Source organism: Acipenser ruthenus, chromosome 4 (assembly GCF_902713425.1).
Source record: "Acipenser ruthenus chromosome 4, fAciRut3.2 maternal haplotype, whole genome shotgun sequence".
NCBI classification, from domain to species: Eukaryota; Metazoa; Chordata; class Actinopteri; order Acipenseriformes; family Acipenseridae; genus Acipenser; species Acipenser ruthenus.
The window spans coordinates 74,914,251-74,939,685 of record NC_081192.1 but is presented as its reverse complement, the minus strand read 5'-3'; the positions used below and the strand labels follow the sequence as shown (position 1 = coordinate 74,939,685).

At 38.9% G+C, this 25,435-nt stretch overlaps 1 protein-coding gene across 3 annotated transcripts in view; it reads left to right on the top strand.

Moving 5' to 3' along the window:
- The window catches only part of LOC117399335 (nuclear receptor subfamily 4 group A member 3-like), a 35,502-nt gene extending 10,555 nt beyond the window's left edge, over positions 1–24,947 (top strand). For all 3 annotated transcript variants that reach the window (XM_033998429.3, XM_033998428.3, XM_033998430.3), the window contains 5 exons: positions 4,351–4,480; positions 7,086–7,249; positions 8,014–8,213; positions 13,709–13,887; positions 19,782–24,947. In XM_033998429.3, coding sequence (XP_033854320.1) covers positions 4,351–4,480; positions 7,086–7,249; positions 8,014–8,213; positions 13,709–13,887; positions 19,782–20,056 — 948 coding nt within the window. In that variant the 3' untranslated portion in view covers positions 20,057–24,947. The remainder of the gene's footprint in view (positions 1–4,350; positions 4,481–7,085; positions 7,250–8,013; positions 8,214–13,708; positions 13,888–19,781) is intronic.
- Positions 24,948–25,435: the final 488 nt, after the last annotated feature.

The window sequence follows — 25,435 nt, the reverse complement described above, 5'->3', positions numbered from 1 at the left end:
CCGTTAGTACCAGTTATTATGTTTTGGGAATTTACTTTCAACATGCTTTAAGTGTGCAAAAAATAAATACATAAAATAATGTATTTGCTAAAATGTTATGTTACTTCTTGCATTGAAAAATATTTTTGTCTTTTCATATTCAGATAAAATGTCACAGATCATAAAGTAGTATAGCGGATCCAAAGCCACTGGAGAGTTAAAGAGGCACAGCAACATTATGGGTTCAATCATTAAAAAAAAAACAATTCTTACAGTAGACAAAAACAAACAAACAAAAAAGGATACCACATCAAATCTTATTAATAAGACAGGAACACATATAGCTTCAGTTTGCATTTGGTTTTCCTGCTAATGTTAGAATATTTATTGTATTTTAATATTGATTTGTATTTGTATTGTAAAATTGTATGAATAAGCTCTCCATTGTAAAGTAACATTGTATAACCCAAGTATTATTTAAAAAATAAATAGCAGTTACTATGAAAAAGGGTATAGCAGCACTTACATTGAAAAATATTGCTACATAAAAGCACACATTTGTAGTTTTTTTAGTTTGATAGGTGGCACTGTCTTCATATAAAACCACAGAAGCAGACAGAAATGTAGCTTCAGGCTGGGTAGTATTACCTTTAAGTGACTTCATGAACTTTTTTTTGGCTGACTACATAATCAATTAAAAAAAATTGTGGGAAATAATAATAAATGACTATATTTTTGGCTTAAAAAAACCATATGGATTAGTATTGTTAATTTAATTAAACAGTATTTAAGCACGTATTAGTAAATTGCAATGTTGACAAAAATTGTTAATAAAAATAATACAGCAGAAAAAATTAAATAGGCAGTTCCAAAAATGAATTCCAGTCAAATACTAAAGCTTGGACCTTAAAATGTTAGGTGATACATTAATACATTCATAATTATAATGCAGTGCATTGTAATTAATATTTAATTTTGAAATACATTCTTTATGTTTCAGCTTTAATGATTTTTAATTAATTATGGAAACTTGCTTCCCCTACAGGCATTCAAATACATAAATTTACCTTCTGCTGGTAAATGTCAGCATTGATACATTTTGGTTAGTCTCATCTCAAAATGTGGGGTGTATTACTATATTTCATGGTATCCTGCTGCACTGCAGTTTGAAAATGATATCTCTGTTTTGTGTGGCTGATTAGCTAGTCACATGACTGTGTCAGTTTTTAAAATTCCAAATCATTGAAATAGTGCCTGATTACTGTATGTATGAACTAACAAACAAACTCATAATTAAATACAGTGCTTCCTTTGTAAATGAACACATGAACATGTCTATTAAAATACACTGTATATAAAAGATAAATAAATACATCATCCAAAGATTTACATTTTTTTTAGTTAATGATTAATACATTTTGCAAATTCCCCATAACATTCCATCCAATCTATTTCTGTATTTGCACTTTATACCCCTGGAAGTCCTTTTAGTATTAGCACATGTTACATGTTGCTTCTGTCTCTCGTGTGTAAGCATGTTACTGCGAATGTTTATGGCTGACAGCTCTCACAGAGTGAAGTGGTCTGTTGTTGACCAGCCTGTAGTGTGAGAAGTGCTTTACCTGCTGTTTAAATGGCGTTGGGAGCTGTGGAAAGCCTTGTTGATACATTACATAGCTAATAGATGACCAGAATGTTAATTGTTTGAACCTTTTTTGATACCTTATTATTTCTTGCTCTGATCTCAGTATGCAATTTAAAAATAAATCTTAAAAAGGAAAATAATTGAGACTGAAGCGAGACTAAGTCATACATTTAGCGTACAACACTTTTTCTTCTCACCTGTGAGCTCTTCACATTTAGTGGTGCTCAAAAATATATAATGATTTAATTCTAGCCAAGGGAAGCATATTCAAACAAACTCTGCTTGAAATGTATTTGGTGGCAAAAATAACATCATGCAATGGAAACCAATGCATAAGTGACATCTGAAATAAATAACACATATAGACAATTTGATGGGGTACTAGGGTTATTTTATTCCAAAGTAAAATGGTACAAATGAAACTTTTTTTTTTTGTTCAAATATTTGTTGAAACAATATTTGAACATGAAAATGTTTGTCCTGGTACTATGAACAGAGATTCTGGAAGTACACACAGTAACACAACACAACAAGAGCATAAGCTAAAACAAGTCATATCAATAAAACATAATGTTGTGTATTACACATTTAATCAAACCAAGTAGTGTAAGAAGTTGCTTGCATCGTTCATGACTTTTTTTTCAAATCAAGTAAGCTTATTTGTGTATAAAAAACGACAATAGAGTTGCAGCCAGTGTCTTCTTCCTTAAAGGCACTCAAGCTGAAATTGTAAAGTTATTTAAAGCAGGCTCTTTCTTTAGCGCTCACGCAAGAACTTGCAGACTTTTATACAGCTGTGTTGAGAATTTAAACACAGCAAGCCTCGGCACAAATTAAGCACTGGATGTATGCTTATTTGCTGAAAAAAAAATGGCAACTAACAGTATGCAGCAGTGGAACATTGGGTGTTTGAGACTGTTGGCACGAGACACACTTGTCACACAGCAAGACGTGCAGTCCAGAAGTCCTCTATCGATGTGGAATCACCAGCAGCAGAAAAGTGTTTTTCAGTTTCACACTTGGGCGTGTAAAATTTTGTGTTGGGCATGTAAAATTTATAGCTACATGCCCAACTGGGAATATATATATATTCAGTTTGATTATTTGTGTACTGTAATGATGGCAGAAACTCTGAAAGAACAAAAAAGAGAGAATCTGTACATGGTTAGGAAATAGAGCACAACTTGTGAGTGCACTGCAGGTAATGCACAGGTTTTATTTTGTATATGCACAAACCACAAGAGGTTAACTATTTGCTACATGTTTTCAACTGGCTGGAAATGTACCTTGGTGTAGCAGGGTGACTTTCCTTAAATTAAACAAAAGTAGACTTCTATAGAACATCGGTTTTATACATTTTTTTGTTGATTAAAAGCATTTGTTTTTTTTGTGGTTAGTTATTTTTTTAGTTAAGATATTTGATCTTGTTTCCATCTGTTTCATTTGAAGCATTCAAGTTAGGCAATGTTAAAAAGCATGATAGATCACCAAGGAAATGTATCAACAGCTCATCCCCCAAACCGCACTAAAATTTTTTCCAGTGAATAAAAAATAGGAATAAATATAAATGTTTTCAAAAATGACTTTTTACTTTGGAATAAAATAACCCTAGTACCCCATCAAATTGTCCATATGTGTTATTTATTACAGATTAGATTTACTAAGACTTTGCTCATGTGCACATCAAACTTGTTTCTTACTAGGTAAACCATTTCTGTACCTTTGGTGGTTTTCTATAAATAGTTGTATCAGTGATTTAGCATTAACAGATGGTTGTTGTAATGCAGTTTAATTATGCTTGAAAAGAACTGCTGCATTTTGGCCTGGTTGTCAGAATATAATATATTTTTTTAATTTATGCACAAAAGAAACCATTAAGAAATGATCTTACAATTCACTGTAACAACAAACAACACTGATCTCAACCATTTCTATTTTTTTAAATATTGTAATTATTTTTGTTATTTATTTAAAATATTTATTTAAAAGTAGAGAGAGAATTTTGAAACAGAAAGAAATCTCTTCAGGTATGAAAACTTAGTTCCGGTTACGATATACATAGCCAGTACTGTGTAATAAAGCAACAAAGAAAAATACATTCAAAAATAGAAAAGCCTGTCAAACTTTAAAACAAACATTATTCTTAGAAATGCTTTTTTTAATTTACTATAGTTTTTAGGCTTAAATACCCCCAAAAAGAAATCACTTCTCCTTAATAATATCATTATAAATATATCTATGGGTAAAAGGTTTACAAAAACTATGTGTGTGACAGTGTGACTTACTCAGTTAGCCATTGTCATATTTTTTCCCCTTAAAAACAGTAGTGGCAATAGAAGAGCACCCCAGATCATTCTGATTTTATTTTAATAAGGTCAGTAATCATCTTGGGAGGCAGCCGAGTAGAAAATTATCCCCAAAGGGATATTAGAAGGCGAGATATACAATCTCTCCCCCCCCCCCCCCACCCCCCGTAATTTCACGGCCTGTCTCCCAAGACCTGCTTCAGCATGATCCTCCCTGATTTTCACTGTCAGTGGCTAATACTAATACAAATACAATTGTTTTTCCTGAAGGCTACCATGTTAGGAAATGAGTTTGTAATTATGCCAATGGCACTGTAGCCTTTCACATTGTAATTAAAATCTGACCTGACGGTTTCTTCTCTCAAATTCAACAGTCATCTCAAACTGTCTCGCTTTCTCTCTCTCTATCTCCCTCTTTAGAGAACGGTGCAGAAAAATGCAAAATATGTTTGTTTGGCGAGCAAAAACTGCCCCGTGGACAAGCGCAGACGTAACCGGTGCCAGTACTGCCGGTTTCAGAAGTGTCTGAGTGTGGGGATGGTAAAGGAAGGTAAGGAACAAGCACCCTGGCTGGGAACCAAGTATTTTATTTTATTTTATTCCAGCATTGCTGCTGCTGCTGTACGTCTAAAGTCACAAAATGAGAAATAAATAAATAAAAAAATAAACACTTTGGAATCAAGTCCCAGTGGTAATACAGCTGCCTCTTTCTAGACTCAAGTTGTATCTTTTTAGGTCTGTATAAAATTCAGAATTCAAAAGATACAGTTTGAAGGTAATATCAAACATGTGTCAAATTGATTGTGATTGATGTTTACTCTATACAAACTAAGTATATGTTCAATAGAAAATCACACAAGTTTATAGATTATTATATTTCAGTTGCTGACAAAAGGGCATTACGAGAAATGCAAACACGTGCTTCCTGCTCAATTGGATAATTAACCTTACAGATGTTGGAGAGCAAACATGATTCATAATGTGTTTTGTTTTATTTAGAAAGGAAAATAAACACTGCTGTTTTGTAGAACTGCAATTTAATTTGCAGTATTAAGTTGTAATACGACAACTGCCATGATCTCTCTAACCATCATACACAATCGTTTTTTAATGCTAGGAACTAAAATATCACGTCTGCACCACACAAGACCGTAACCCTAATAGTTCTATTAATGGATCCCAACATGTGTTTCAATTCATGTAGAGTCTGCTGGAGCTGTGATTCAAACCTTTGAGGTCAATAAGAACGTACTGTATTGGTCAGTCCTGGTACCTTAGAACTTTGTTACTGGCTGTCATCTGTGTCTTGCTTCACTATTAGCAGACGTGAACCTCACTGCTCCACACAAGCGCTGCTGCAATTATTAATAAAAAAAAGACATTTTAACTTTGATAGTTAATGATTCTCAACTCTGACTCGATCAAATCATTGTGTGAGCCTGTTATAATGGGATTACTGTAAATTTGAGTGTAAAATGAAACTTAACTGCAATACACTGCAACTTTAATTCCTTCATTAAAAGGGACTGCTCGCTACATTCATGCCACGCAGTAGCAGTTGCTGCATTTTGAAACGAGGTCAATCACAGCCTTCTTGCATTAGCATTGTAATACAGTTTAAACCCATGCAATTGGAATTTCCTGTACAGAATAATTAGCTTTCCAAAGCGTTAATCACTTGCAGCACAATTATTAATGACAAAACATATTTTCATGTCACAAGTTACAGAGCTGGGATTTAAAGTGCAATTTGTTTAATATTATTTAATGATGTCCGAAGACACTGCTACCTAGATGTGAACTGTACTGGTTTACTTATTTGTGGAAATGCATGATTGCCAATTCTGATCTGCCTGCTTTCTCTGGTGAATTAATGCAATATCGAAAGCAAATACTTTGCTGCCGTTGTTTGATTTATAAATAGCTGTCAATTGCTCTTCAGGAGCATGCTGGGTAGCCCTGGAGTCTGTTTGTAACAGACCACAGGGTGGTTTAAAGAGCAGCTCGATACGAATATGAAACATCAGTGTTATCCTAAACCATGCATTCTTCTAGTTGTTCTGATTCCCTTTGTATCCATTTCTTGTCGCCACATCTTGGTGATTTAAAAAAAATCTAAAATAGAGTTCTCACAATCATGGCTAACTTTTAAGTAACAACTGGTACACCAGAGTGTGTTATTATTTGTATCCTAAATAAAGAGGCCCAGCAGTGTACAATCAACAATCATAACGCGCTTAAGACTCCCACAACAACCTGCCATATCTAGAAAGAAAGAAAAAACTACCAAGCACGCGCCATTGAAGCGATTTCACCTCCTTTATTAACTGTGGATGCTGCGGTAGTATCAATTGTATAAACAAGCAAAAATTACTGATAACATCTGCTATTTCAGCTTGGCCTGGCGAGTGTAAATAGAAAGAGAGTTTCACCCACAGCAAACAAAAGCAGACTAAGTGCGTCATTGTGAAACTGCACTGATTTGAAAAATTTCAAACCAGCTGATTCATAATCCGAAAAGAAAAACCTGTGTGATTATTAGTGGGGATCTTAGACATTCGCTATGGGTTTGGTGGAAAAAAGACTTCCTGGCTGAGCTTAATACTTCTGTGAATGTAATGTGCCTTGTATAAAAAATAGAAAGAATATTATATAGGGAGCTGTATGATGCCAGCCGATACTCAGCTTGTATAGTTAAATGATCACAGGCTGGACATCTCTTTAAATTAACCAGAAAATCCCATAGTACAGTAGTTGGCTGTTCAGTAAAAGTAAAGTGCTGCTTGAATTGAGTAACAACTTTATCATGTAGCTTAAATTGTGGGGTGTACTGTCTCCTTAATTAGCATTATAAAACAGTACACTCAGTTGAGTTCTTTGCACACCAAGTGGCCCTATGGTGAAGGCAGTGCAAAAGACAAATAAATAATTATTTGTAACAGTATTCAACTAGCATGACCCTGCCCGGTTGCAGGAAGGAACAGTTGTTTTATCGTTCTTGCTGAGTAGTTTCTTGCTGGTGTTATGCTGTTAAAATGAGGGTCATTTATGAAAAGTGCTCTTTGCACTTGCCCCAAACGTGTCTTACTGTTACCCTGTTGTGATGGCTCTGCTGTCACTTCAGTGCTGATTAATATTGCTCTTCTCTTCTCCAGTGGTCCGTACTGATAATCTGAAAGGGAGAAGGGGTCGCCTGCCCTCCAAACCAAAGAGTCCCTTACAGCAGGAACCCTCTCCCCCCTCTCCTCCACTCAGCCTGGTCAATGCCTTAGTGAGAGCACTCAGTGAGTCTACACCCAGAGAGCTTGACTACTCCACGGTGAGTACAGACAATCCTCTCCTCACTGTCTCTATCCCTGTCCCTCTCCTCACACTAAATCTCTCATCCCCCTCCACACTCGGTGTCTCTGTCCCCCTACCTATCTATCTTACCTTCGTCTCACTCTCCTGTCCCTCTCCTCCCTCTACCCCTTCTCACTCTTTCCCTCACCCCCACTCTCTCCCCTCTGTTTAAACACAGCTACTTAGCTCTGCATAATTTAGCAGTTCATAGAAAATGCGGAATTGGAAGTCTTTATCTGCCTGACTAGTAGATTCAGTCAACCATCATACAAATTCACTTACATCTCAATAGGTTTCTAAGCTTACAGCTAGCAGCAGATAAGTGGGCCCTATTTCACTGATGTAAATACCGCTGCCCTTTACCTCTTCTACTATATCATGCTGTAGATGCCCTCTGAGCTATATCTGAAAAGCTCACTACAAAAGTGGCATAGTTTGATTCTCTGATCTGTCGTTGAAGTATGCAATTTAGCAGGTATGAATGCTTGATTTACATTTGCAGAGTGAAACTGCATTACGATTATCTCGCATATGTTAAAAACTGTTAAAATAATAGGAATGCACATGAGCCCTATTATTTAAAGCTTGATTACTTACTTAGTGTATTTCCCTATTACTACATTAAATAAACAAAGTTACAAATGTACCGTGTGCCCCCCCGCCCTCCTCTTAATCCCACCCTGCCCCCATCCTGGATTGCATGGTGCAACACAGACCTGACTGTCCTCTCCTACACCTCAGTTCTGTGCTACAGACCAGCCAGCCGCCTCCACTGACGCCCAGCACCTCCAGCAGTTCTATGGCCTCCTCACTGTTTCGATAGAGGTGACCCGGACCTGGGCCGACAAGATCCCAGGGTTCAATGAGCTGCCCAAGGAAGACCAGACCCTCCTCATAGAATCTGCATTCCTGGACCTCTTTGTCTTAAGGCTTGCGAACAGGTAGGGAAGCGCTACCTTCTGCAATTGTGAGGGTACATTACAACCACATTTCTGTCCTTACTATTCATTCCTGCAGAGACCTCAATGCTGAGGCTTTGTGAGAGTAGAAAGGGCACGCTCAGGCTTCTTGCATTCTTCCCAAATGAATAAGTACCTGTGGTGTGCCTGTAATCCGTCACAGAGAGAAGTGTGGGTTGCCACAACAGTTTGCTGACAAACTAAAGAATGTTGCTGTGGAAACTCACAGAATGTATCCAATACATAAGATTCATGGTCCTGATCTTGAGTTTAAGATACATTTTTATTCTGAATTGTAATGTGTAAAATACACTGTATACAGCAGTAGCTACATGCTTCCAATTGCCACATAATTGTAATGAACTTAACTGGTTAAAATTCGTTTTTTAAAAGCATTTATAAAACATGCTTGGGGTTAATGTTCAGACACTGGTCGAGTCTAATATGATGGCTTTGGGCTGGTGGTATTTTTGCAAGGTTTAGTGCAGAAGTAGGTATTATTCTGTTCATCCTTCAGTGGAGCTAAATAACAAAGAGAGTTGTTGGGCGCTTGGTCTTTGTGTAACCGATTTTCCAAGTCAACAGAGTTTTGCTTTCAGAAACGCTCCTGTTTAGAGTTTACCTGGCAGTTGCATTTTCTTTTTCCAGAAGATGTTTTTCATTGTATTTGTATGTTTGAATTGAATAGTGTGAATTGTCTTTCTTTAATGCTAGCATATTCCTGTCAATGCAGTTGCACTTGTTGTAATTCCTTCATGAGGTTTTCTACATCAAATTCGAATGGTACGACACTGTCTGCCATTAGCTAATTATTTTAATGTCAAACTGTTTGAAGATTGCTTTGGCTTGTAAGTCTTTATTTTCTGTCTTGCTGGTCGGCTGAGTTTCAGTTATTTGCTGCCTTTTTCCTATGTGGCTGGCGCTAGTAATGGCTCATTTGTGTGACAGCTGTCTGTAGGGTAAGCAATCAGTTAGCCCAGCCAGTCTGTCCAATAAAGCATCCTCCACATTGATGAAAAATATATTGGCATTATGTTGCAGTCCAAATACTTACCCAATATGTTGCCATATCATATGTGTCAGTCCCTCCCCAAAGATATATATATATATATATATATATATATATATATATATATATACATACATCAGTTTAATATATTTTTCACCCATAAATAGTATCTTATCCTATCAGAAACATGTTTTTCAATAAACTTGTTGGTGGAGTCATGAACAGTGCAGCAGTCTCTAAAATACAGCACTCTAAAGAAAAAAACCCTGAGTAATCTCTGTTTTATTCTTTTATATTTGTCAGTAATTTGTTATTATAAAGTAAAGGTAGCTCATTCCACTACCCTCAGTGTCTCGTTATAAACTTATTCTGCTAATGTATTTGCTTACGATTGTAAGTCGCCCTGGATAAGGGCGTCTGCTAAGTAATAAATAATAATAATAATAATAATAATAATAATAATAATATAAACTAGCACTCTATACTTTATTACTTATACAACCAGTATTCAAAAACAGAAAGAAAGTAGTAAAGGATTAGATTGTCATTTTAATTGTTTCTATTCTTTCAAACAATAATTCGTGTAGCCATAATTACAATTCTCTCTCAATATACTCATTAATAAAATAATCCTACATCATTATATTGCTAGTTCACATATCTGCCTGCACTGTGTTCTTGTATAGGTCTCCAATCTAGTATAAAAGGGTCATTCTGAGTCCAAAAGCCTTTTTACAAAATTCTCCAGACATGATTAAATAAAGATTACTTATACTGCTCTGGCATGTGTCACACCTCAATGCGCTTTTTTGATGTTCCATTTTAGAATATTATGGACTACTGAAGTAGCAGTATTCCATTAGACTCTTAGACAGTGGAACTTAAGGCGTGTTCACTGAGCCCCGGGTCCATATAAACGTGTCAATGCTGAGGAGCCCTGTATTTCTGATTCAGGCCTGCTTTTCAAACACACTGTTTACAGACCCCTAGCCTTTAATATATACTGAGTGACATGTGCCGCACTTGCCTGTTGGGCAGATGGCTACAAACCTAAATCCATTAGCCAATATTAATAAAGCACATGCTGGCTGTGCACCCAGGGGGCAGACACACAGCCAGGAAATGTGCATTTCATATTTATACCCAAGACTTGTCTTCCACTTGCTGAGGGTGCCTGGGCAACTTGTTAGAGCTTAAATTATAGATGTGATTGACTTTGTTACAGTGATATCACTGGGCACAAATAATAACCAACTACCACGGGACTACTGAACCCCAACACACAACAGAAAAAGTCTTATTATGTTTATTATGTTTATTATGTTTGTGATTATTTGATTAAACCAAAATTAGTTTTATTACTTATGATCTTATGATGATAGATTTAAGGAAGTAATTTATTTTTGTTTAACAGATTAAAAATTGACATTGCTGTGGGGAGCTCTAAATTCAAAGCCCAGCAAAGCTGCTATTGTGACTTCACACTGCTACAAGCTTCCATTGAAATATGAAAAGTAAATACACTTTGGAACCCCCAAACATGCAGCATACAGTATTCTAGGTAAACTGCTTCAGTTTAACAGGTGAGAGCAGGTTACAAGCTGGTTACTGATCCCTCACTGCAAGGAGAGCTTACATGGCCATTTCCAGAACAAAGGCACCATGAGGACGATTCTGCTCTTCTTATAAAACCTGCATGTTCAGAGATACCCAAACCCTACCTCCCCCTTCCCTTCCTCCTCCCTCACCTCCACCCTCACCTCTCCCTTCCCCTCATCCTCCCTCGTCTCAACCCTCACCTCCTACTTCCCCTTCACCTCCCTCACCTCCCCCTTCCCCTTCCCTTCCTCCTCCCTCACCTGCACCCTTACCTCATCCTTCCCCTCCTCCTCCTCCCTCACCTCCCCATTCCCCTCCTTCTCTCTCCCCCTCCCTCACCCTCACTTCCCCCTTCCCCTTCCCCACCTTCTCTCTCACCTCCACCCTCACCTCCTTCTCCTCCTCCTCCCTCACCTCCCCATTCCCCTTCCCTTCCTCCTCCCTCCTCCCTCACCTACACCATCAGCTCCTCCTTCCTCTCCTCTTCCCTCACCTCCCCCTTCCCCTTCCCCTTCCCCTTCCCTTCCCTTCCCTTCCCTTCCCTTCCTCCTCCCTCACCTGCACCCTCACCTCATCCTTCCCCTTCCCCTCCTCCTCCCCCCTCCCCCTCTCTCTCCCTTCCTCACCCTCACCTCCAACTTCACCTCGCCCTTCCCCTTCCCTCCTCCTCCTTCCCCTCCTCCTCCCTCACCTCCCCTTCCCCTCCTCATCCCTCACCTCCTCCTTCCCCTCCTACTCCCTCATATCCTCCCTCACCTCCCCTTCCCCATCCCCTCCTCGTCCCTCACCTCCACCCTCACCTCATCCCTCCAACTCCCCCTTTTCTCTCCCCCTCCCTCACCCTCACCCTCACCTCCCCCTCCCCTTCCCCACCTTCTCTCTCACCTCCACCCTCACCTCCTTCTCCTCCTCCCCCACCTCCACCATCAGCTCCTCCTTCCCCTCCTCCTCCTCCCTCACCTCCCCCTTCCCCTTCCCTTCCTCCCTCACCTGCACCCTTACCTCATCCTCCCCCTCCCCCCCTCTCTCCCTTCCTCACCTCCAACTTCACCTCGCCCTTCCCCTTCTCTCCTCCTCCCTCACCTCCACCCTCACCTCCTCCTTCCCCTCTTCCTCCCTCACCTCCCCTTCCCCTCCTCATCCCTCACCTCCACCCTCACCTCCTCCTTCCCCTCCTACTCTCTCATCTCCTCCCTTAACTCCCCCTTCCCCATCCCCTCCTCGTCCCTCACCTCCACCCTCACCTCCCCATTCCCCTCCTCCCCCTCCCCCTTCTCTCTCACCCTCACCTCCACTCTCACCTCCTTCTCCTCCTCCTCCCTCAGTTCCTCCTCCCTCACCTCCACCCTCACCTCCTCCTTCCCCTTCCCCTTCCTCTTCCTCTTCCTTCTCCCTCACCTGCACCCTCACCTCATCCTTACCCTCCTCCTCCCTCACCTCCCCATTCCCCTCCCCCTCCCTCACCTCCCCCTTCCCCTTCCCCACCTTCTCTCTCACCTCCACCCTCACCTCCTTCTCCTCCTCCTCCCTCACCTCCCCATTCCCCTTCCCTTCCTCCTCCCTCACCTACACCATCAGCTCCTCCTTCCTCTCCTCTTCCCTCACCTCCCCCTTCCCTTCCTCCTCCCTCACCTACACCATCAGCTCCTCCTTCCTCTCCTCTTCCCTCACCTCCCCATTCCCCTCACCTCCTCTTTCCCTCACCTCCTCCTCCCTCTCACCCTCACCTCTACCCTCACCTCCCCCTGTGGGGTTAAGGAGACAGTTACTGTATGCCAATTATAATGCTTGAATAGACAGAAAGTGAGAATCTTGAGGTTAAAAAATAGATATTTGTGGATACCCATGAGTATATCAGAGCTATGCAAAAAACAGTCTTGAATAATATGACTCATGTTTTTAAAGAGTAAGTAGCAGGGTTCTACAACTGTTTGAATAACGTACCTGTAATTTTTCTTTTCATTGTTAACATCCTGACAACTTTTTACACTTAACTGGCCGCTCCAGTGCACTGGGGTTTGAGATTCCCTTATAAAAGTTTACCACAGTAAACACCACATAGCCAAATAGCAAAGCGTAATAAAGCATAGTGAAAGCATGGTAAAGCACTGCAAAGCAATGTAAAGAACAGTGAGGTATGGTAAAATGTATTCATTAACATGGTAAGCCAGGGTAAATGATGGTTAATGCATGGTATTACCATGGTAAAAGCATGGTAATAGTGTGAAAATACCATGGTAAACTTGCATAAGGGCTGTCCTCTAAATCACTGCAGGAAAAACGAAAAAAAACAACAAAAAAAAAACAAGTAGTGCTCTGGCTTTTGTGTTCCATACCACATCATGGATTGTTATTGCTGTGTTACCTATTTGACAATGTGGGTAATAACCGTACACTATCAGTGCACTAGAGCAGACATTCTGAAAAGAGCTTTGAAACAGACTTTAAAGTTATAAGTGTAAAAAGTTGTCAGGATGTTAACAATGAAAAGAAAAATTGCAGGTTATTTAAACAGTTGTAGCAACACGTGGGACGTGTAGCGCTATATTTATAGAAACCCTGCTACTTGCTCTTTAACTTCAAATCCAGCGTTTTCATGGTAAACATTGCCATTGGTGGCTAAATGCTGTAATTATGATCATGCTGTAATTGATTAATGCTGTAATTATGATTACTCTGGGGTGGTGTATCATCAGTACTTCAAACGTAACTAAAAGATTCTGTCTGAATGTTTCAGTGATCAAGAAAAGGCAACTTTGAGACTGTAGGGTGCTAATTCTGAGGTTTGTAACACAAAGATGTTATATATGAAAACGCGATGTGTCCCGATATTTTGACGCCTTCGTTTTTTTTTCTTTTCCCGTTCCAGGTCGATTCTTGCTGAGGATAAGTTTGTGTTCTGTAACGGACGTGTGCTGCACAGATCTCAGTGCCTTCGTGGGTTTGGGGAGTGGCTCGACTCAGTCAAAGACTTTACTTCAAACTTTCAAAGCCTTAACCTGGACATCTCCGCCTTTGCCTGCCTGTCAGCACTTATCATATTAACAGGTGGGTCGGCTTGATATCAATGTGGCACAGTTGTTTTTACTTTCCTGGTATTTCCCCTATGAACATTTCCCCACAGGAAAAGCATAGCAAAGTGTAATAAAGCACAGTGAAAGCATGGTGGTAAAGCTAAGGCAAGCATTGCAGAGCACAGAGAAGAGCGGTAAAGCATATTAAAAACAAAAACATGGCAAAACAGGGTAATCTATGGTAAATGTATAGTACAACCATGGGAAAACTGCAAAATTATTGTGCAAATGTATTGTGGTAGACTTTTATAAGGCAATTCCAGCATAAGTCTCTTTTTTATCCTTATTTTAAAGACTGACATAAAATGATTTCTATATTTTAGCCTGTTGGGATGGCAGACATGCTCTTAATAAATCCCTTTATCCCTGGAGGGGGTTTAAAGCATCATCTAGAGTGTCTGTTACAGTTCTCCCTGTCTTGTTACGTTTGGATAATTACATCTTCCAGGGATTTTGCTGGGAAGGCTGTTGAATATTCATGTGCAGATTGCTGGCCTCTCTGCTTCAGTTCGAGGCAGGCAGTGTTAAGGTCCAGCTGTTGCTCTGAAGGGTGCAGGGAAGCCGTGCAGCAGTGCCGGCAGCAGCAGCAGGTGATAATGACTTGTTAGCTGCCTCCATGCTGGGGCTTTGTATTTTTATCCCATTGCGCAATCTTAATTGTCCCAGACATTCTGGACATTGCAAATTTCATCCAACACATACTAAAACGTACTGAAAAAAAGACAAATAAATAAAGCGACAACAGCATCTATAATATAGGCAGCCCGTACCGTAGTTCTTGTTTGCTGCTAAAGCATTATGATTCCTATCTTGTTGCTGCAGTTGGTTGATGCAGTGCCACGGTTGTTCTGTGGTTTTGTTGCTGTGTTTTTCACATGTCTGCTTCAAAATGTTAGGATTTAGGGTTTCTATTTCCCATCCTGCTCAGATGAGAACTATATTTGCATAAATCTGTCAAACAGTTCTTCACAGGCCAATAAACCTACCACCTTTGAAAGCTCTGTATCTCTATACTGAAGTAGAGAGATTGTTTTGATGTTAAAAATAAAAACAAATGATCAGAATCCACAAGTAATGAAGACAGGCATATAGTTTTGCAAGCTCTGTAAAAGGTGTTTCCTGAACAGTTGCTGCAAACATACAAAATATAAAGCAACTCACAGTATAGTAAAGATTTGAATTTCAAGCACATTGCCTCAGGAATGCCCTATGAAAATACTTGGGAGATATTAACAGATTTACCGCTCTTTGACCCCAGTGCAATATCTTATGTGAAGGGTTTTAGTCCTTCGGGTTCTTTTTCAGCACTTTAAATGACCCAGCCACACACAGTACTTGATTTTTAAAAGCGCTGTTGCGCTATTTGTTTAATAGTCACAAAAACCAAAATAAACAAAACAAACACTTAGCTCTTTTACGAGTACTAACTAACACACAGGTACACCCTGACTACAAGTGGGACAGCTAGGCTGTTTCCCCACCAAACAGTAAATAAAACCACACCGGTTTAATACAACAAACTTTACCTCATGCCTGCTAGAAGCAGAGCTCCTCTTTCTGCCTCCTTCTACTCAACAGCCTAGAGCAGACTGACTGCTCTCCTTATAAACCCTGCACCTGGCTCTAATTTACAATCATAGCCAGGTGCAGGTGATAATTAACAATAAAACAATTAACAGAAAAACAATTAAACAATAAGCAAATTAACAAAATGTGCATACGCACATGTTTTCTGCAGGGAGGATATTAACCCCCTCCCTGCTGTGTTACACAAGCTAGCGAGAACATGACTAGCAGCCCTGTTGCTCCCTTTATTTAAACACTGGCCTTTGATCCTCCACTGACTGGCAGGGTTTGTTTCTACTGGGACTGCATTAGGCTGCATTTATTTACAGTATGATTTTACATATTTATAGAGACAATTGTATAGGTGACTGTACAATATAAGCTGTTATCCACTCCAGGAGAGGTTCTGGTTGAAAATAAACTTGTATTTAAAACAGCACCCTCTACTAAATGTTTTATAATATATAATTAAATAAAAATAATTAAACACTATACCACATTTTAATGTCATTTCCATCTGATACAATCTTAAACAAGCCATCTGTCACAAAGAAATTTCAATATTATTATTATTATTATTATTATTATTTATTTCTTAGCAGAAACCCTTATCCAGGGCGACTTACAGTCGTAAACAAAAATACATTTCAAGAATCACAGTACAAGTAATAATACAATTAAGAGCAAGATAAATACATTGACTTTGGTTCTAGCAAGTACAAGTATGACAAAATACTATTCAATAATAGAGCAGATAATAGTGTCAGTGATAGTTACATCAGGATATAATTAAATACAAAATACTACAGATTAAATAACACTTGACAGATTACAGTACTCTAAAGTACAGGATTAAATGCAGTAAAATAGGGGGCAGATAAGAGCAAGTAAAGCGCATTTAAGGAAGAGTGATAAGTGTCCAGAGGGAAAAAAAGAGGAGTTCTACAGGGTCTGCCATACCGTATAACGGGAAATTTTGGCTGGTATTAAATTCGGCAAATTTGCTACCTTGGTAGATTTTGATGGTTTTTGAATTGGCGTTTTTCACTCTGAGCACGTTCACAAAGAAAAATGCCACAGTTTTGTATGTCTACTTTTAATTTCAAAAACATTAAAATGCATGTTTACTTTATGAAATCTGTCTTCTAAAACAGTATCTCATTTACAGTAACTCGTTATAGCATCTACAATGTACCTGCAGCAACTTGGAGAACAACAAAGAAGGTCTTCTAAAAATGAGTTACAGGCTCACTATTGTTATATAGTCCTTAATTTTCAGATACCAGTAATTGGAAAGGATTAGTAGCTGCAGTACACTTTAATAGGCATTTGCTAACTCTCAGTTTTAAAACGTAGCTCTGGTTCACTGACATAAATGGAACGATCACAATATCATTTAGTAATTGTAGGACAGTATTGCCACGTGTGAAAACTTTAACAATAAAGCCAAAACTAAAATGCTTTAAATTTAAAACTAGTTAATAGACTAGCAAGCAACTCATTTTTATACGGTGCAGAACTAATTTATGTTAACATATTGTTTAGGGACTTTGCGATACCTGCATGGCGGATAGTAGTATCTACATGTATCGACATTAACAATCCAAAGCACATTTGCACCATTGTTACAGATTTTCTAGTAAGTCTGGCATAAACAATTTTGTCTGCTACTTAATTAACCCCTTGTAATAATAATAATAATAATGAAAAAAAAATAACACAAAACTGCTTAACCTAAAAAAGAACAGTCGTACAGGTACCACAGTAGCAGGTGCAGTTTACACAGCCTCGGAGTTCCTGATCGCATCATAAATTCCAGATTTTCTAAATCCATTGATGTAAATGTCCGGTCTGCTTTTAATTTTTTCAAGCAAATTGGCTTCATCACACTACCATTCTCATATTCTCATATTCACTTTGACATCCGACACATTCTTTCTTTCCCTTTTGCCCAGCGCATCTTTAACCTGTGCTGCATACCAGTCTGTCAGAGGCTGGGATCACTCACTCTATGCCACACTCTAATTGGTGGAAGAATCATTGGCGATCCAATCAAAACCACCAATAAAGCCAAAATAAATTCCCCGACAAAATGTCCTGTTATAAAGTATATTATATATGTATATACAAATAATCCATTACATCCAGTAAACATTTGTGTTGTATTGACAGTGCTTTTATAAAAAGAAAACAAGAAATGGATGAAAGATTTGTTGTGCAATGTTATTTTTTCCAACATTTCCTTCCTGACAATATTTATACTAACCAAACGATAAAGCAGCCACTCAGGGTTACTAACATCAGCCGCGTTGAGCCATGATACGAGTGCACACAGCTTTTTATTACTGAATCAGTACACCACGTAACTCAATCAATAAAGCTCATCATATGGCAAACAATTGTATTGCATAGGTAGTCACACAGTTCTCATAGATTACTTGTTAATGTACTGTACAATTAATGGGAGCCCTGTGCCTGCTGTGAGTTGTATTAGGCTGCCGAAGTTGGGACAAATAACAATTAGCCAAAATGTTTGTCTACCTAAATTAGTTTATTATATTTACTACTACAACTACCACTACTACTTAGCACAACTACTAGATAGCATTTTTATGAACTGAAGGCTCTGAAAGGTTTTAACACAGTGTTTTCTTGACAGAACATTATTCTGATAAGCAGCCAAAATAATGGGTTACAGAACTTGAAGACTTAAAAGGAAGCAGTGTATACCTGCTCACATAACTGACAGTTTGGTTTCAAAGACCTAGATTATAGTAGTGCAGTTGCAACACAAACAAAATGGTGTCAACGTGCCTCATTCGCTCCTCCACAGTACCTCTCTGCTGGGTTACCCTATTGACTGGAGCTCCTTACAGGATTAAGAGCTTTTAAAAAGGGAGAAAATAAATGGATTGGATACTGGAGAGACAGAAAGGGCTTTCTGTAACATCAGTGTTTACAGTGGAGGTCTGTACCCAATATCGCCTCTTTCCTTCACACAAAACAAAAATAGAAGTGTGGAAGTTGAGGTGTGTGTGTTTGGAGGTGATAGCCAATTTGGAGTTATATTAGGATTCCCCCTGCAAGCCTTTAAACAGCAGTGGGGACAAAGACTGAGTGCTCTAGCTGCTGCAGTGCAGCTGCGTGGAGAGAGTCCCAGCGGAGTTTGCAGCCTGGTCAGGATGGAGCTGACAGTTGCACTGCATGATGAAGGATATTGATCTGCTCTTGAGTTTGTGAATTAATAATGGTAACCATAGTTATTGAACACTGGCAGCTGCTGGTGGAAACTGAGAGAATTCCAAAAAGAGCCTTCTCTAGCTGAGCTGCCTCCCACACGCCAGACCCTTGCATCCTCCAGGGGTCGTGGCTTCAGATCTTTACTCAAATAGATTTTAGACATGGCATTAGGTGGGATGCATGCACAAATTGATTGGGGCAGACCAGTGGTTAAAAGGGGATCACAGCTTATTTCTTAGAAGCTGAAAGCACAAATTCAGTGGGCAGTTATTTTTGAGACAGTGGTAGTCTCAATGCAATCCAGGATCTCAAACTGGGGTCCGCAAATAATTCTCAGGAGGTCCCCAGGAAATATTGGATCATCTGTTTTGTAAAACAACATACGTGTTTAATGTACAGATAAATGTTCTTTCATTGTAGCGGTGAGAGACAGGCTTTGTGATTCTTACATAAAACATCAAAAATCTACTTTCACTGCAGTACAGCAGGACAGTACAATCAGCAGCCGTAGTCTTGAAAAGAATACAGCACCAACTGTAGTGTTGCATTCTAGGTGTCTGTTGGGGGAGGGGGTCAGATATGTGGGGTAAGTGGCACTGTGGTTCTCATGGCGATTAGCAGGTTTCCAGGTCACCAAGGGGCATACTGCGGGATTTGTCTGTCATCAAGCAGCATGTTTCCCAGGGCACTCATTCTCTCTGAGTCCTTGAGTCAAGGCCATGACTGCTCAGCCCAGATCAGCTCTACTGCAAAAGCTAATAGACTTACAATTATATAGCACCTTTCATGGCTAAAGACTTCCTTATTCGCTTGACAAGAAGACAATTAACAAAAAATATAAATCTTAAAATTTCATTGCAATAAATATAAAAAGAAGACAGTAAATTGAAACAAAAAATAAGCAAAGAGAGCCACACAAATAAGGCATGGTTTTGCCATTTCAACTGGTTATCAATTGAACTGTACAGTTTTTTAAACTGATAAGATTCTCCCTTAAGATCGGTGTCAAATATATCAGTGTTAACGTTTTGTGTTTTTTTTTTTATGTCTGTGCCCCTACAGAGCAGCGGCATGGATTAAAAGAACCAAAGAAAGTGGAGGAGATGCAGAACAAGGTCATCTGCTGCCTAAGGGATCACTTGAGCTTCAGCAGCAGTGGAGGTAGTGGGGCCGGTGTGGAGAAGGGGTCGACACCGCTGTCCAGGGTGCTGAACGTGCGGAGCGAGCTGAGGTCCCACCGCAGACAGGGGCTTCAGCGCATCTTCTACCTGAAACTAGAGGACCTGGTCCCGCCACCGCCCATCATCGACAAATTCCTGGACACTCTCCCCTATTGAGCAAGTGAGTCAGCGAGGCAACCCTCTGTTTCTCTCTCCCCCCTGGCAGTAAACTCCCCACGGAGGTAGAGCCACGCACTTCAGCAGCCCTGTCTGGTTTAACACAAATACATGAGTAGAATAAGAAGAAGAAGAAGAAGAAGAAGAAGAAGAAGAAGAAGAAGAAGAAGAAGAAGAAGAAGAAGCCCAGACACTTCATGTTTGTGGACTTCTTACTACTCCCTGACTGTTTTATTTTTTTTTTATTGCAGAACTGTTAACACACAAAAAATGCTTTGCTGCTTTTATATATATATATATATTTCCTTTTATGGGGAAATCGCTAACAATGGCACTTTCTTGCACGATGCTGTCCTGGCAGAGAAAACAGCATAACTCTTTGATTGTGGTTAGTCTGTAATATCCTTAAGAAATGTCTGGAGTCTCCTAACCAAGCCATCGCTGGCTTAGACGGAAAGCATTGTTACAGTTGTATGTAATATAACATCCCAGAATATATATATTTTTTATTTTGGGTAAAATTGATAGACATTTCATTATTTTTGACAGTTTGACTTAAAATGTTATAAAAAAAAAAGGGTGCAGATGGTTGGAAGTAAGTTTTGAATTGTACGCATTAAATGGATTACATCAAAAAAAAACATGACGAAGGCTCTTAGCTCTCATACTCAAGTGCAATTTATGAAGTGCTATCTTAAAAACAGCCTAATTTGTTTATTTTAACTCTAATTTATTTTAATACTAAGACATGAAGAAGCAAAAAGCAAAAAAATATGAAATGTTCGCACTAATTTTTATCGACAAAGTTACATGAACTTGAATTGCTGTAGTGGAGATTTTACTGATTTAGAGTTAGGACAAAGAAAGAGAGAATGAAGCCTGGACACAGAGAATTAGGACGAGCACTGTTTCCTTTATCAAGAGGAAGGAGGGAAGTCGGGAAGTCGTTTTTGGGTCATACAGGGTCAGAGACGGAAGACTGCGTTGTTTGGTTTTCTGTTTTTTAAAATAAGGTTGGCACACTGCTCTCTCTTAGAGAAACCAGCAAGGCTTCCAGAGACGTGCAGGAGAATGTGTGCTAGACAGGGTACAGAGGGCCGAGATTATACATTCCCAGTTCGTACTCTTTTTTTCTATGTTTATACTGTTGATGCCATTTATTAATATAAGATGCATTTGTTGCTAAATGTCTTTATTTGTACAAAAAAAGATTATATGCATGGTCAATTGTAACGACATTGCCTGTATTTATTGCAAAGACTGCCAGCTCAGAGTTATTCCAGGACTTGTTCACACTGACTGAAAGACACTGCTGCCATCCTCCATTCCACACCAAACCACCAAAAAGAACCTTGATAATATCTAGAAGTCTTTATCACGAGTTACAATGCGAGCATCTTTCTATCACAAAATCAAATTGCATTGAGGCAAAATGACGTCAGAGATGCCCTAAAAGATCCAGCTTGGATTGTTAGCTATAACTCATGTTTTTTTTTGTTTTGTTTTACTTGCTGTAGCAATTAATGTTTCTCAGAATTTAAAGAAATACACCAAATAAAAGTAAAAAAAGAAAAAAAAGGCAGAACACTAGAATTTCAGTGTGTCTTCAAAGAAACCGAAAATCAGAAACCTGGTTCACAACCATGATATTTTATAGTCAATTATTCATCAAAGCATTTCTATTGCACCCCCTAGAGTGGATTCTTCAGTGAAAGTATGGATAGGTGTAATTCATTAAGAAATATAATATTTTCTTAAATCGTTCAGTTAAATCAGAAAGGTTTTAGCAGCGTAAGCAGCTTGACAGCACTCAACAGGTTTGGCATTTCTCCCATTCAGATAGTAGTTGTTAAATCAGATGTTGTTAAATCAGATGAACTAAAATGCAGTGTAATAGTAATATACAGTTATTGTATATTTATCATTCCCTGCTATAAATGCACAATAACAAGCAACTCCAAATACCAAGGGCCAGTTTTTGTGAGTACAATAAATGTGGTTCAGAGGGACATTACTCCCAGTTCATGGTGATAAGTTCATAGGCAGGTTAGCAGCGATTACAGACTGTTTTTTTGTGTCAATTTGCAAGCTTTCCATTCATTGACATATAATAGCTGTATTTGTAAAGGTGTGTTAGAGTAACTGTGTCTTTATGTAGATGTGTGCAGTAGGCTGTAAGCAGGTGTGATCATGGGTTGCTATCTGTTAGCCATCAAGGGGTTCTCATAGCATCATCGGAACATCATTGATTGTAAAGTTGACATTTGAGACCCGCACGCAAGCACAATCAGCACCTCTGATGTGTATAAGAGAAACTGCTCAGGGTTTTCAAGCACTAAGTCTTAGCAACCAGGAACAGATCATAGCCAGGGCTCACCCAAGTGCCCATTTACCCAGATATAATATAAATAAAGGCATTCATGCAAGCATGATGATTCATAACATTTTAGTACGCCATATATATATATATATATATATATATATATATATATATATATATATATATATATATACACTGATACACAAAAGAAATGCAACACTCAAGAGTTAATGAAATATTTTAAACATAGATATCAAACAAAATCACAGAAAATGTGAACAAAAATACAGATCAAAGAATCATGATAAGTTTTTCGGTATGAAACATGACACACTGTCAAAAGGAAAACATTACAAAGTTAGTATCGGGTATGACTTGCCTGGCAGCGTTGACGCATAGACCTGATCAGCCTCTGGATAGACTGCTGTGGGATGTTCCACCACTCTTCCTGTGCAGCTGCAGCCAGCTGGCGAAGGGTCGCTGGTCGCGGTTGTCTCCTGTGGATGGCACTGGCGATTTGGTCCCACAGATGTTCTATTGGACTCAGGTCAGGAGAAAAAGCTGGCCACGGCAAGACCTCGACATTGTTTTCTTGAAGTTGTGCAATTGTAATCCTAGCACTGTGCGGTCTTGCATTGTCCTGCTGGAAAATCGACACTTCCGGATTGGCTTGCAGGAACAGAAAAACTGTTGCCTCAAGGACTTTGTCAATGTGTCGCTGAGCAGTAAGGTTGCCCTCAATCTGCACCAAAGGCATTTTTGTATTAAAGGAGATTCCTCCCCACATCATCACACTTCCTCCGCCCCACCGGTTGGCTTGAACAACGCACAAGTCACTGTAATTGTCCTGGGCCAGTGTGGTGACCCTCTGCCTTTCAGGACGTGGCCTGTCCCTCACAGAGCCGGTCTCCTGGTTTCTCTGGACTAGTCTGCTGATTGTTGAAGCAGAACATCTAATTCTCCGGGCAACTTCTCTCACAGACAGGCCACCTTCAATCATGCCGCTAGCAACCAGGCAATCTTCATTACTCAAGCAGGGCATATCTTTCAGTGTTCTTGTGTTAATTAAAATCATGTATTTTCAAATGGCTATTTATACAGATTCTTAATCAACTCATTTTGGCAATTTTAACTCAACTCAAATACCAAACACTGAGCACCTAACGTTTTTATGAAATCACATGACTTGAGCTCAGTATTTTGTTATCCCAAGGAACAATACTACTCAAACAATCAACAAACCTATCTGCTCACTATTTAAAATGTAAATAACATTATGTATATGCCCAATGAGCTATTGATGTAAAACATAGACTCTGTTGTGTTTTCATTGTGCATCAGTATATTTATATATATGTGTGTGTGTGTGTGTGTGTGTGTGGATCAGCCCTCACAAAAACATACAATTCCCTCCAACAAGCATATACTGTACATACTTCCCCTTTTCTCTCAGAATCCTTTTATCTTTATGTGATTTCAAAAGATGATTCGTACTGAATTGATATTTAAATAATAATAATAATAATAATAATAATAATAATATAGCACCCTGACGGACAGGATGGGATTGTTGGTACACCCAAGTTACCTGACAACCCCCATCCATTAAATAAAAATTGGCAAGAAAAGAACCCTTATGTGCTCTACACTGCTGCCATAAATCCCATAGTACCAACATACAGTCAATACTTTTACAGTCAATAATATTTTTGACAATACTAGAACACTATGGGCTAGATTCTCAAAGTTATTTACTCCAAATTGTCATTAGCGCACTTTGTTTCTGAATGGAAAAACAACCAAGTAAACATCTAAAATGAATACGAAACAACTTCATACATCATTCAAGGCCCAGAATTAGTTGTTTATATCTGGTTTGGTAACTTTATTGGGTGTGTCTCTCCTTTCTGAAAAAAAATGTGTGAATGATGATTTGGAGTAAATAGCTTTGAAAATTTAGCTCTATGTGATTCATACAGGCGAGGTCACCTCCTACTTATTAAAAGGTTGACAAGGCAAAGAAGCATCAAAAACACTTTCTGCAAGACTGATCCATTAATGAAATGCTGGCATTGTGCTAGATTCTCAAAGCTCTTCACTCCAAAATCATGATTAGTGCATCCAATAATGTTGTTTCCAAACCAGAAATAAGAAATCCAACATTTAATTTAGGAGCCTGGAAAGAGCCAGGTTATTTCATATTTATTTTAGACTTTCAGAAAAAATTGCTCACTTTTTGTTGGTCCCTTGACTGAACATAATCTACAGGGTTCGGTGTAAATAGTCTAGACCATTTTGTTCTAATGCAGAGTGTTTTGTTTTTGGTGTCAGTGTGAACTCTCCCTTGTTTACAGGCTGAATTCAGGAATATCCCAGCAGTTGTAGGAGAGTGCCTTGCATTTCTTGACAGCAGAGTGTATCTCGAAGAGCCATTGAGCTCCTTTAGCATCAAGACAGTGTGTCGTGTTAATATGAGTGCATTTCTCATTTCTCAAGTTGTTTGTGTACATAAAGAGATTGTGTAAATTTAAAAAAAAAGATTACATTGATTAAACTTTGATCAGACTTTGATTCGAGTTGGTTTCAATTCTTTTGTATAATCATATTTATTCTCTTTTACAAAAAAAGAATTGTATTCATTCGAGGAGGCTCCTGCAGCAACTGCACCCCACAACCTCTACACGCAACAAATAGGGGAAAACGTTACCCCACACGTGTATTTATGGTTGTTTAGGATTTCTCTGATGTCTTTTGCAAAAATGATGTAGTGTGCTTGAACTGGATATGAGAACTCCTCTAGTAAGGTATGCTCTTTTCATTAAATAACCCAAGTATGATTTAAAAAATTGTAGGTGCTGGCAGTGTACTAATACAGACAGGTCCATTGAGAATATCTAAGTGCTGTCTGAGCCTTTATACACCAAGGGAATCAAGGTGCATCAACAGTCAAAATACGACATGATCCAAGACACTGACAGACAAATGCCCTCTGAACCAGGTCTAAATCCCATGTAATCACAATGCTATACATTCAGGTAGGAAATACTCAGTTGCGGGGT